General features: G+C 39.6%; 1 protein-coding gene across 1 annotated transcript in view; it reads right to left on the bottom strand.

The window, feature by feature from the left end:
- The window catches only part of KDM5B (lysine demethylase 5B), a 61,014-nt gene that overhangs the window by 1,277 nt on the left and 46,470 nt on the right, over positions 1-13,267 (bottom strand). Inside the window, exons 20-26 of the mRNA XM_067310470.1 lie at positions 12,344-12,482; positions 9,286-9,465; positions 8,173-8,331; positions 5,785-6,270; positions 2,754-2,865; positions 1,208-1,362; positions 304-630 (exon numbers count right to left, since the gene is read on the bottom strand). Coding sequence (XP_067166571.1) covers positions 304-630; positions 1,208-1,362; positions 2,754-2,865; positions 5,785-6,270; positions 8,173-8,331; positions 9,286-9,465; positions 12,344-12,482 — 1,558 coding nt within the window. The remainder of the gene's footprint in view (positions 1-303; positions 631-1,207; positions 1,363-2,753; positions 2,866-5,784; positions 6,271-8,172; positions 8,332-9,285; positions 9,466-12,343; positions 12,483-13,267) is intronic.

Here is a 13,267-nt window from a genome sequence, read left to right as displayed (position 1 = left end):
ACCTCCTCCAATTCCATGCAGATGTTTTGATGTCCACCTGCCTTCCCCATTCCCCGCTGAACAGCTGCTCTGGGAGAAGGTGGGAAGGTTAGTTCCTAAACGTGGGCTAACAGTGGCAGACGCTGTCTCTGTGCCTGCCAGAGGGGGCTGAGGCAGGTCATTTTGCTGCACGACCACCTTGGATTTCTGAAGTGCCTCGTGCTCTCTTTGTAAACAGTACTTATATAGTGAAACAATTTTGGTGCAGTTGAGCGTCCTAGATCCCAGCATTCAGTACACCACAGTGGCTTTGCCTCTACTAACCTCATCTCCCTCAGGCTGGAGACAGTTCACAGCAGGGCAGATGGCATCTTCATCCTCAGAGTCCTCCTGCTCAGAGAATGACATATCTGAGGGAAACAAGTGGCTTTCACTGGAACGCTGCATCTCAGAAAGACGCTCCCGCTCTCTCTCCAGTCTGTTATTGCAGAGATCCTTTGAGTGATTCAGTTTCAGTTTCTTCTTTTTTGGTGTTCTCATTTGTTTTACCCTTGCTCTCTTCTCATCACAGAAGCTCTCTCTTTCAAAACGCCTTTTTAATTTTCTCTCCATATAACTAATTCCATCCTTTTTCCCTCGGCAGCACTCGTTCTATTGGAAAGACATTATGGCAAAATCGTAATTATAAGTACAAAACTGTAAGTACACAAGTAACACTCATTATATTCTGTTATTCTTTGGCTTGCCTTCCCCTTCCACATCTCACTCACAATGAAAAGGCAGCAGCATCCTCTGTCAAATATTTTGCACTAATACCTAACTCTAAAAGCCAAGCGTAGGGTCACACTCAAATGACAGAAATTTATAGAATAAAGATTCTCATTTCCTGTCTCTAAGTCTGCTGCGTCTGAGGCAGCTTTCTAGGAAAGCCTCTTATTCATAGGACATGCTTCATCATTCAAATAGGAATGGATGTATTTAAATACAGAGGATGATGACAAAAAGCAGATTCAAGTTGCAGAAACGTATCAGATAAAAAAAAAAAAGATACTCACTAGTTTTGTAACAAATTCTTTAAATTATCAACTTCTTAACCTCTTTTGAACAAGGAAAATTGATTTTCAAGGAAGTACAAACACATGCACAAGCCTATTGTAAAGCTTATGAGTTCAGGCAGAGCATCTACCCCAAAGTGACCTCAATCTCATCGCCATTGCCAGACACTTGCCTTTTCATTTGCTGGGCCAGCTGATGACCTCTCCTCTTTTTGTGGAGCAGGGCTTTGCTTTGTGAATAGGATCTGGTACAGCTCCTGTATTTCAGGCAGAGAAACCTGTAGCAGCTGGGCTTCCATCATCAGCTCATCCAGCTCTGTGCTAATGACTATCATGAGAAAGAGGGAGAGAGAGGAAAAGGAATTCTTCAATGTCAGCATTGATGAGAACTGCACAGATAATGAAAATTCTCCTGTGGTAGCACGTAAGAAAAAGCTGTGAAAGACTTTGTTTGATCTGCAAGTGTACAAATTAACTCGTCTGTTCACTCTTCACCGCTCATTTTTAACAGCAAGGTTAAAAGGAAAGATAAAGGCTTGCACAGAAGCAGGTAAACAGCAAAGAAAAGTGATGACCCCCTCACTACTAACAAATGGATGAGTGAACACGCTGTGTGGAATCTGTAAGTGAAGCCAAGAAATGAGAACAGAAGAAGGAGAGCTGAGAGGATGAGTGTTAAAACTGATTTCTGCTGTACAGTCACCACCCACTACTAATATCAAGCTAACAAAGCTTTTGCAATAGGATTTTGAAACAGACAGTCACAGCTACACTAGGTCAAAATCATTGTGTAAATCACAGCTTTTTAACATAGTATTCAGTACAACTCAAACATGGCCTGTAAGCTAAATTTGGTACGAGAAAGCACTGCCTTGTTTAAATCACGACTTTAAACTGAAGTAAATGACTTGTGTAATATTGATATGGACTAAGCAGTCCTGACTCAAAAAACAGGACGGTAAGACTAGACCTAGGTCCTTTGGGCAGCAGCAGTCTGTATCGAGAGGAAAGAAATGATAAATAGGTTCTTACAGTCCTAACATGATACCATTTGTAGCATGTCTCTATTAGTTTGACATACACAAATTCTGAGCTAGGAAGCATGGAAAACCTGCTGCTGAGTAATCTGGACTCCGCCAGCAGCCACAGCAGCTAAGAAAACACTCAAGTCTCTGTGACCCAGACAGTTGTTCCGTAAGCAAAACTTATGTGGACTGGTGTCCGGTGGGTTAGTATCCTGTTGTCTCCAACACTACTTCCCTGTGTTATTCTTCTCCAGCTCCTACAAATTCAATATTTTCTCCCTCCCCTCTCCCATCCATTTTCCTTTCCCATATCTCCTGTTTGGCTCACCACGGTCCAGGGTGTGCTGCGCACGTGGAAAGGGGCCAGCCAATTGCTCTATCTTGGAATGAATAAGTGCTGAATAATTACTGTTTTTCTCTCAGTTGTAGCACTGCTTTGGTATCTCTTATCCTACCTTGCCACATCTTTTCATTACAGATGTAGGAACTTTGAGAAATTTACCCCCTCTGTCAAAACTGGACATTAAGTTCCAAAGCTGCTGAGGGGGTGGAGAAGCAGTCGGACCCACTGCACAGTCACACATCTCCTTTCCTTAGCAGACCCAGCTGAGATTGGAGGACACGTCAGCATCTCCTGCTAACCAGGACAACCCCCCATATCAAAGACAGAAAAATGAAGTGGAAGATTACAAACCATGAAGGGGGATGCAGTGTTGTCCTGTAGAAAAAGAAGAATGTAAATATATGGTTCTGTTATCCCAGTCACGAGGCATGGAGAACGACATAGCTCCAATTGTCTGAGAAACCTAGAAAAAAAAATGCGTTTTTTTTACTCCATATTTCATTTTAAAACATCAAAAGATTGCAAAAGAATCAGAACTTGTTTATCATAGAACTGCTTAAACTTTTATTCCTGTAATACATTCAATCTAATTCACATAAATCCTTCATCCTAAACCTGGAAATAAGCAAAAGGAACTTTATGGCCAAAATTCTTAACTGTGAATTGTGGTTTCCACAGACATCACAAACTAGCCCTTGTGCATGCAGCAGCATTTTCTACCAAAGAAGAACCACCTTGCAGAGTAGACTAGAGACAACACACAGTCACTTAAGGGATAAGTTATTGATTTGTGGAAGATCTTCAGCTCTGGAACTGACCCAACGTAGATTCTACAGTTTCCTTCTTTTGTTCTGTACAATGAAGAAGTGATTTCTCACACCAAATGATCTGTCTTGATCTGATGAGACACCAAACTGTTTTGAAGCACATTTCTGTTAGATCAGCATGCACAGAAGACATGCCAATGGCGAAACGTGCATTCACTTGTGCAAAGGCTACTAGTGCAAGATAGCAAATGCCAGTTTTGGACTCAAAAAATATCAGAAAGGCATTTTTGAAACATAAGACAGTCAGATGAATTACTCCAGCTGCAGCATATCTGAATAATGACTGTCATCAGCTACTTGTTTCCACATGCTATCCTTACCTTCTTCCCCCCTGCTAGAAATTATCAGCACCTTCATTCCAATCCACTTCTGTCAAGTGGTTCAGCTAATCTCTTCATCAGGTTAGTCTCTAAATCAGCAGAGCTGAGATGGTGATAATTTCCCTTAGAAGGGAGGGAATGAGTAACTGGAGGTAGACTGCACAGCAGGTAACTGTTTAACCCCAATCTGCTGTACTGAGAAGAGCTCAATCTAAATAAGCTTAGATACAGTAGGTGCCTGTTCTAAGGATGGTCAATGGCAGCTGGTCCTTAACTTGCTGAACTACTTGTAAAAATCTCACTGGATGCCTTTCAAAATATTGTTTATCTCAATACTGCAGAGTCTGGGCCCCTTTCAAGATCTGTCTCTCATCAATTGCTCACAGCTGTTTTTCAACTGATTTTTTCAAACTCAGCTAAATGCTCCACGTCTTCACTTTGCCTAGTGCCAAAGAAGCCCAACTCCAGCGGTTACTGTTACAAGTTTCTCTGGGGGAACGAGAGTATTGGATTACCCTGGATAACAGGAAAAACATGACTGCTACAGGACAGGAGAGCGGTGCTGAGACACCCGATTGACAGGACAAAAAAGAACCCGAGTCCACCCAGACTTAAGTTTTGGCTCAGAGCCTTTATTGAGCTGGCTCCAGCAGGGTATCTCTGAACTGCCCTCGGTATTATTGGCTCCAGGAAGGCTTATTAAATTCAGGCTCAGTAAAGGACCCAGGCTGACTCATGTGGTCATCACTGAGCTTCCCAAGAACTTCTCAACTGGGAAATGTGGTCACAAGGATACTTGAACTAGCTCTGCTACAGTTACCTTGATTTAGCAGGTTTTACTAATTTGAGCTCCAGACCACACAAAATGGTTATACAGCTTTTAGCTCTCAGGAGGTATAGTTGCATTTGTGTGGTACCATGCTGAGCTAGTAAAACTGTGCTATCCCTGCATAAAGTAAGGTTTTTTTGTCTCTAGATGAACAGCACAGTTAATTGGCAAAGCGAATAAGCTGCCCAGTTAAGCAGTCAGTTCTCTGTTGTAAGTTATCTATACTCTATTTAGCTTTGAAGCTTATCATTTCTATTTTTGACCCAAACATCAGCTTATATGTGTAAAATCTTACCCATTTTTTTTTTTCCAACTACACTAGCTGGTCTAGTAAAAGATACTTTCAAACTTAAATTATCTGAGACATTCTCTTAGGTGCCTAAATATAGTCTTGAATTTATAAAATTAGGCTTGCCTATTTGAAAAATTTGGCCTACACAAGCAGCTTTGTATAGCCAAGTTATCTGAGTACCAAACAGCTACAACACCTTTTCAAGCATCCATGGCACATTTTTTGTTTTAACATAACTGAGCGTGAAAACAGAAACACACAGACTATATTTAACAAGGTTGGACTAGCAGAAGTTAGATGTTTCAGTCAAAAAGTGAAAGCCAGGGAGAGCATTTCATTTTGGGGTATTTTATATTCCTTATGCTGCACAGACCTTCTATTTCATATTTCTCCTCCATTTATTATCTCAGGAAATATGTAACCCATTTCCCAACTCCTCTTCCATTTTTGCTGAAAGATCTCTTTTCTTGAAGAAGTTTGAAACTCCCTCAAGATCACACCTAGAACCCCTCCTGTAGCTTAATTCAGAGTAGTATTAGCACAAGATTCAGCTTGAGATTTTTACTATAAGTGAGAAGGAGGAGAAGGAGCAGTAACGGATGAAGGCACCCTGCTAAAAACAATCTTACCTGTGAGCTACGCTTGTAACGCATGAAAATTTTTTTCTCTGTTACTAGTTCTCAACATTTAAGATTACACTGAAATACTTGTAAGTAAAGAATATAAAGACTAACCAAATATTGAGTGCTCTTAGAAACAATAGCTTCAGCCACTCTGTCATTAGTAGTGTCATGTTAGAACATAGGAACTGGGAAGAGAAGAAGGGAAAATAGGCCCTGTAGGAGTAATTGTTCTCAGAACTCCAGCAGAAAGAGAACACTACGTTATTGTTGGAGGACACACACATCCTGGCTAACTGACAAGGCAGAACCCTAATTCTTTGTTTATGCATCGCTTTACAGATATCATCTGCCTTGCCAGTATTTGTATGCAGATGCTGTATGAATAATTAATTGGCCTAACCAAGACCCCAAAACCAGAGAGGTGTTACAGACTGTTCTTGCTGACCACATACCACCTACAACCAGGAGACACAGAAGTAGCCCAATCTTACCTTATTTGTCTCTGGCAATTGGCCTGCTGTGGCTTGCCATCTGTTGTACAATAATCCTGAGCCAACTTTGTCTTGTATGAGTTTTAGATTCCCTGAATATAACATTTGTTGTGCTCTGTGCTGCCAGTTCACAGTTCTCTCTATCATATACCGTAAAGCATCCCCCTCAGGAAGCCTTACACGAATACGCTGCAAGGAGGCCAGCAACGGTAGGATTTTTTCTAAAGGTGGCTTTTCTGATCGATGACAGTGCGGACAGAGCCACACACGAGGTCCCTGCAAAGTGCTGGGCACTGAAACACAGCTGGTATGAAAGAACCCTCTGCAGAGTTCACACTGTATCATTGGAGCAGCTGGCTCTTTCTGGCATAGACAGACTTTCATTTCTGCGTCCTCTTCATTAGACAGCACCTTTACTTCGTTTGCTGCTCGAAGAGAACGCAACGCTTCCATCTCCTTTAATCGGGCTTCCCCAAGCGTAGCCATCTACAAGGGAGTTCAAAGAAAGGGATGTAATTTCTGGATGATTATTTCTAAAGTAACATTACTCATTAGAAACAGAGTGACCTCCACACAATCACACTCTTAAGATGTGCTAGCAAGTATTGCAGATGTTAAAAAGTTCATCACCTTTGCATGCCTCCCTTCAAAGCTTTGAATGCTTGGAGTGAAGCAGTTATGAGGATGTACAGTGATCTGACTTCACGATTTCCTTCCATTGTCTCATCAGGCCCAGAGACTCCCTTGCAAAAATAACCTCCTAACTCCCTTCCTCTTTGCTCCACATCCTTCTCATTTTGTACTACAAAAATATTACCTTCATTAAAACACCAAATTTCTGAATTGAGAGCAGATATGGCTTACAGATACTTCTCCATGAACAAGCCTCTCAAATATCTAGTGTGATTCTTTTTAATCTTAAAACATATCTTGGCCGTTTTCAGGAATACAAATGCATCTCTCATACCTGTATTACATACAGAGTCCAATGCACATGGTCATACACTGACCTATGTATTTACTCTGGGGTCTGTAAGCACTGAGTAAAATTTAGGTGCGCTCCTGAATGTGTGGTTTCCCCTTTTTACATCTACTCATGTTTGTTTTTCAGGAATCTTTAGTACTGTCCACTATTAAAGATAGCAATATACCTCAGTTTTTAATAAAGGCTATTAACTGCAGCTGCAACTATTAAATTCTCCATGGTTTTATTTTATATATAAAAACAAAAGTATACAGGAGAGTATGCAGGGCAACAGCCATATAAATATACACAAAATGTTTACATCGCACATCATGGCTTTGAAATGCAATGACTAGAGAAAACTATGCTATGCAAAGATTAGACAAATGCATTCGGTGTGGGCAGATACGGGACTTGTACACAGCATACTAGAATATTTTATGAGCAAGGCTATTAAGCATTGCCGCTATGTTTGGTTGTAAAAAGTATACAAACCATCCAGAAAAACTCCACTATAAATAAGATTCTTGTCTCCCTCATGTCAGAAGCAAAATCTGACACAGTAAAATATATTTTCCTGGTTGAAGTCCACATGAATATTTTTCTCTTTCAACACCCCAACTATCAATAAGAGTTTATCTAGTCAAAGTGAAGGAGGGTGTATGATTCCAAGGACCCATTCTCCTCTTCTAGCTTTCCTAGGTTCTCTGTCTATTAATCTGGATTTACAAAGAAAAGAGGCCAAAAATTAAGAACTTAACATATGGGTTTCAAGTAGCTGCCCTAAGTCAGAATTGAAATGTCCCACATATAAATGAATAATTATACTCAAACCCTACAAAGCTGCTCTACTGCTGTCCCACAGACCTTCTCATGGGACATTGTTTAATCTGACCATGGTGGAAGCTGTGAACTCAGTCTTTTGGGCTGAAGCACATTACTATCAAACAGTGACCAAGTTAGCTCCATGCAGAACTAGTGTTTTGCTGACTTCATAATGTATGAGATTTTCTTATTTATGGTGTTTGTTTTAATTACAAATGGCACTGGGTTATCATGCTCTGTGAAAGGATCAGACTTGGGAAAATGCTGTCTTTACTAAGGTTTTAGCATGGAGAGGGAAAATACTGTCTCTCAATTTTTGACTTTCCTGTGCTTTGTTAGGTTATGGGTATGGCCTTGCAAACTGTAAGGCTACTGTATGCACAAAGACAACGCAGAATTTTTCCACTAAGTGCAGTTTGGAGAAGTCATAAAAAAGGACAGAAAAGCACAGCTGTAGAAGTCCTTCTGAAGAAAAGCAGAGCAAGAAGAGCAGAAGGTAACACTCCCACACAAGAGAGGCAAACACAACCAATGATCTGAAAGGAGAACAACTTAAAAGAAACTCCAGTTCAAAAAACAAACAAACTTAAATCACATACCGCTGATGCAGTATCTTTGCTCTCAGAAAGAGCTCTTTCCAAGTCACTCAGACTCTCTAGCTTAGTGCTTTTCTTCTTTCCACTTGGCACTGGCTCCTTTAACTTCTTCTGCTTTCTTTTAAGATTCAACATGCCAATATCACACCGGGGACACAACACCTAACGGACAGAAAAAGCAGTACTGTCTGCAACATTTTTAATTGCATTCATCCTGCCCTAACGCAGCCACACATGACTGTTTAGAACAGGGATTCCTGCAGTTTTTCCCATCAAAGATTTTGGGGGTGGGGTGGGTGGAGGAGGTTATCTGGAAAAGAAGGAGAGCTGGAAGATCAAAAATCCAACTTCACGAAGTGGAAAAGGCTGCAACCACCTGCACGTTTCGTGTAGACTGCTGGTATATACAGAGACTGCTGATGCATTGAATAGCCTCCACTCTATTTAAGCTGCAAGCCTTGGGAAACAGTATAGGATTCCACAGGCTGCATTACATTCCCCAGTCTCTCCTGAGGGAGAAAACTAGGCTTGAGGGGAGGGGAGGAAAAAAAAAAAAAAAGGGAAAAAAAGTTCAGCACAGGCTAGAAAGCGTCAATTGCTGAAAAACTGCAGGTGTTGACATACATGCAGCAACAGATTTAGAGGGCCAGCTACAGCAGCTACAGTCTCACCCTTATCACAGCCCAGCCATAAGACCTTGCTGTCACCACAGCTGATGTGGATGAATCGGATACGAACCCACACTTGAGCTGCTGCAGTCTAAAGCCCGATGCACTACAGTAAATTCAGTGACACAAACATGTCAATATTCCTGCGTTCATATCGAAAATGTCAGACTGTGGCACACAATTCTCTCTTATTAGCCAGTGATTATGGAAAAAATAGAAAGTGTAGTTAAATCTTAACCATTTAAAAAGTTCAAAATAAACATTAAAAGCATAGATCAATCTAATAAAAATGAAATTACTTTAAGACAAGTAATATGATCATAAAATATTTTGCAAATATATTTAATATTTTATGTCAAATTACAGCTCTTTCATGTGTTAATACCCACAGCTCTGATGTGTTTTTGCCATGATATGAAAGGTGATCTACAGAGCCAAGATCTCTTACCTCCAGAAGAGAGTAAGGGGAGTTCTCATACAGAAACGTATTAGCTGCACATTCCTTCCACGCTTTAACTTCCGACACCAAGGACTCAAGCCTTGGTAAGTAGTCCAGATGCACTGGAATAGATCGGCCTCTTGTGACAAGTTCCACTAGCGTGTCTAGTACAGGTACACGTCCTCCAACCTGCCAGATTACAAATTAAGAGATGCTTCATGTATACAAGACACACTATCTCTGTGAATCACATTAACTCATTTAAATTAACAGAAGGTAGAGCTTGTAAAAATGAAGTTTACTTGAACACTTCAGTCACTTTGATACCCATTCTTTCGACACTCGAGCTTTTCATGCTCCAATCATTAAGTACACAGACAAAACTAATAAAAGAATTAAAAAGAAAACACTTACCAAATGACAGTTAAAAAAAAAAAATTGCCAACAATATACCAAATCCAAATCTAACAATTGCCATGCACAGTGCAAAACCAAATTAATTTTGAAATACACGCAGAAGGCAAAGCTAACCCAGTCCCTGGCAAACCAAGAGTGAAAAGTATCCAAAGTGCCCCTTAGAAGGAACCTCTGTTCATTTAAAATGACATGGTTATGAGAAGTCCAGCAGTAATGTAGGACTGAGAGGTAATTTCTAAAATAGGTAGTGATTTGGGACTGAAGTTAAGAATTATTCATCCAGAACAACCTCAAAGTCACTAGCAGCAAAACTCAAAAGCACACATACTAAGAACCTCCAAGAAGTCACGATGACTTCAGGCATTTACTAAAATCTTCACAGAACTGAAGCAAAGATACTTGGTACATACAGACACATTTTTCCGTATTCAGTAGGCAGGACATCAGAAACCAAAATAAGGAATCAGTGAAGGCCAAGAACAATTCACTTAAGCCCTCTCAAGAAAACCCTCAAACAAAAGTTAGTATTACATGGATTTTGTTCCTTCAAAATTTTAAAAGCTAGGACATCTAAAATTTCTTTCAGTCAAGAAGTTTGCATTTAAAAGTTTTTTTTTTGTTTTTTTTTTTTTGTTTTTTTTTTTTTTTAGTAAAAGCCCAATGCAAGAACCCCAGGAGAGGTCAGATTGACCTGAAAATGTCAGTAAATCAGGTCAGAGTTGACTTTATGGAGAAAATATGAGAACAACTAATATGAAAATAATAGTCAACTTACGCCAGAATTTTCAGGCAGGGCCGTCACAGTCCCACCCTTTCCTGATTTGTGCAGTCCCACTGGTCCCTTGCACCAGTTCTTGCGAGCCTGAGCAGTGAAGCACTTCAAAGAGGCTATCTAGCCTACAATTACTCACTTGGACTGGACCTAGCATGGTGTCTGACCGCATGGACAGTACTGCTAACATATCAGAGGAAATAGGCAGCAAGAAGAGAGGAGAGTTAAGCTACCCCTGAGCTGCAGAATAAGCAAAGAACCTAAAAATGCAAGAAAGGAAATTGGATTCACAAAGAAAACTCTCCAGAAAAAAGGGAAAATTGCCAGAAGCCAAGGTGAAAAGAATCTTTTTAAAAAAAACAAAGCTGTTTAAAAGTTGTGTTCTCTCTCTGCCATCAGCGTTCAGCTCGTTTGAAGACATATTTCAGAATGCAAACATGGAAATCATATAAGATTGGAAGAAACCTCAAAAAATGGAAGGGAAGGAGAGGAGGGAAGAAGAGGAGGAATGCAAGTAATTTCCACCTCACATTTCTGACCTAACTACTACAAAATTACAGATTTTGCAGCAAGTATTTTAATCTATCAAATCAAAGGCCAACCATACAGCAAGAGAACAAGGGACAGCCTTGATAGTGATCATCCTTAATATTTCATTAGTGATCTTGGCAATAAAGAAAAAAGAACTGATTCTAATGTAGTACAGCAATGAAACAAACTTGGCAGATGCTGTTAATACAGAGGACAATCGGGTATTATACAAGAACAACCAAATCCATTAGGACTGGAGCAACAGAAACAGTATTTTCTCTATAAATCAGGAACTCAAAAATAAAAAAATTAAAAAAAAGAGGGGGAGGGAGGTGGGAGATGGGGGGAAGGGGACAAATGAAACACAGCCTCTTAAAAACAGGATATCTGAAATATCACTATGATGCAGCTGTGGAAACAGCAAATCAATTCTAAGGCACCTCAGAAGAGGTGTTTTAACTATGTTTATGTCAGGTCGTGGTAAGACCTCACTTGCAGTACAGCAGAGCATGGCTTTGGCCAGGCTCCAGAAAGGTGCATTCAAAACTGGAGAAAATGCAAGGACACTGCACTTGTCTGCTCAGGAAAAAGAAGGTCTATTTTTTGAGAAGATCCTGGAAGAAAACAGTTTGTTTAGCCAAGCAAATGCTGACTGAGAGAAGATACTGTCTGTGATTTTTAAATACCTTAGGGGATTTGTTTATTCCTGAGTCAACAAGGAGAACTTTTGATTGTGTCACCTGCTCTATGCTGTATGTAATAGGAGTGCAGTAAGATGATGATCATCTTTTACAATATAGTTGTTCTTTAGCTTGCTAATATCATTAAAAAAAACCACTGTCTGAAAATAAGAAACATTCCTTTAAGTTAGGACAGTTGTTGAATAGTCTTAACAAAATGACTTTTACCAGCATGAAAAACATTTAACCTTATTTAACAAGAAATTGATCTTTAGAAGAATTCTACAAAGATAGTACTTTTTTTTACATAAAAGTATGATCAACAAGTAATATGATCATTGTTACTAGTGACTCTGCAAAACTTACCTTAAGGTAAAGTTCTGTAATATTGTATGTTTTAAACTTAAGATTTGTTAATAGCTCCTTTATAGATTTGTTGCAATCACTTAACTGCAGAGGTGAAGCAATATAAATCAGGCCCAGAAACAGAAGTAAAAATAATAGCATTCTTCGGAGTGTAACTGCCCCATGCCTAAGGCAACAGTTGTTACAGATTAAGCATCCTCAATTCAGTAGGATACTGAAGCACTAAGTGCAACACGACAAAGTGTTAATTTGACAGTAGTTAGTATCACTCACTGAAAACTAAGCAGTGTATTTTACCTACCTGCAATGCTTCTACTTCTTGCAACCAATCTTTGGCCTTCTGTACCGCGTCTTTCAGTGCAACACCATTTGGGAGATAGGCTGGAATCTCCTCTATCTCTCTCACTGCTGCCACGAGACTGCTCAGCGACTGCCGTGGTCTATGTAAATAAAACATTTCAGAATGTAAAACGCTGCTATCCACTTGGGAGTTCTTTCACTAATTTGGCTTCTTAAAATCAAAAGGCAACACCAAATGCAGATGTTCTATCCAGTACTAGAGATGCTTACCGTAGAACTACTGCATTGAGTAATGCAGCTATGGTTTTTAGAAATGTGTATTTGCTTGCAAAGACTCTTAATAAAAATGCTAAAAACATTAAGAAAACTGTTATACTTTTCTACACAACACTTTTTTCTTTGTTTTTGATAAAATAAAATGCAAATTCAACAGAATGAGCGAGACTAAACATGGCCTGGCGGGATGTATTATTTCTAAATATTTACAAATTTGGGCTTAAGGGAGATTTAACATTCACTAACTTCTGAATGGAGTTCTCTGATAGTCCCTTGAATTCTCAAAAGCACACTGAACCCCAAAATGGTATCAGCTAAGAGACTCTACACTAGAAAGTTAAAAAGGAGGAGGTGGCTCTTCTGCATTTTACAATTTCATTCTGATGTTTTAAAAAGATACAAAGTCAACCGCATCTGTATTTTGGAGTGGGAGGGTAAACCCAAGCTTATTTCAGTTTTATGCTTTATGAAGTTATTATTTTAAAATAGCATGGCTGTTATTAATGGGTAAGAAATGCTCAAATGCCTTCATAATTACGAGGCTGAAAAAAAAGTTAGGAAGATTGAGGGAAGACACTTCATATACAAGTTTGCGCCACCTTTCTAAATTTTAAGTAGACTGTGTTCCCTCCCTTTCTTAGTTTTTAAA

Source organism: Apteryx mantelli, chromosome 25 (genome assembly GCF_036417845.1).
Source record: "Apteryx mantelli isolate bAptMan1 chromosome 25, bAptMan1.hap1, whole genome shotgun sequence".
Classification (NCBI taxonomy): domain Eukaryota; kingdom Metazoa; phylum Chordata; class Aves; order Apterygiformes; family Apterygidae; genus Apteryx; species Apteryx mantelli.
This window is presented reverse-complemented; position numbering and strand designations above follow the sequence as displayed.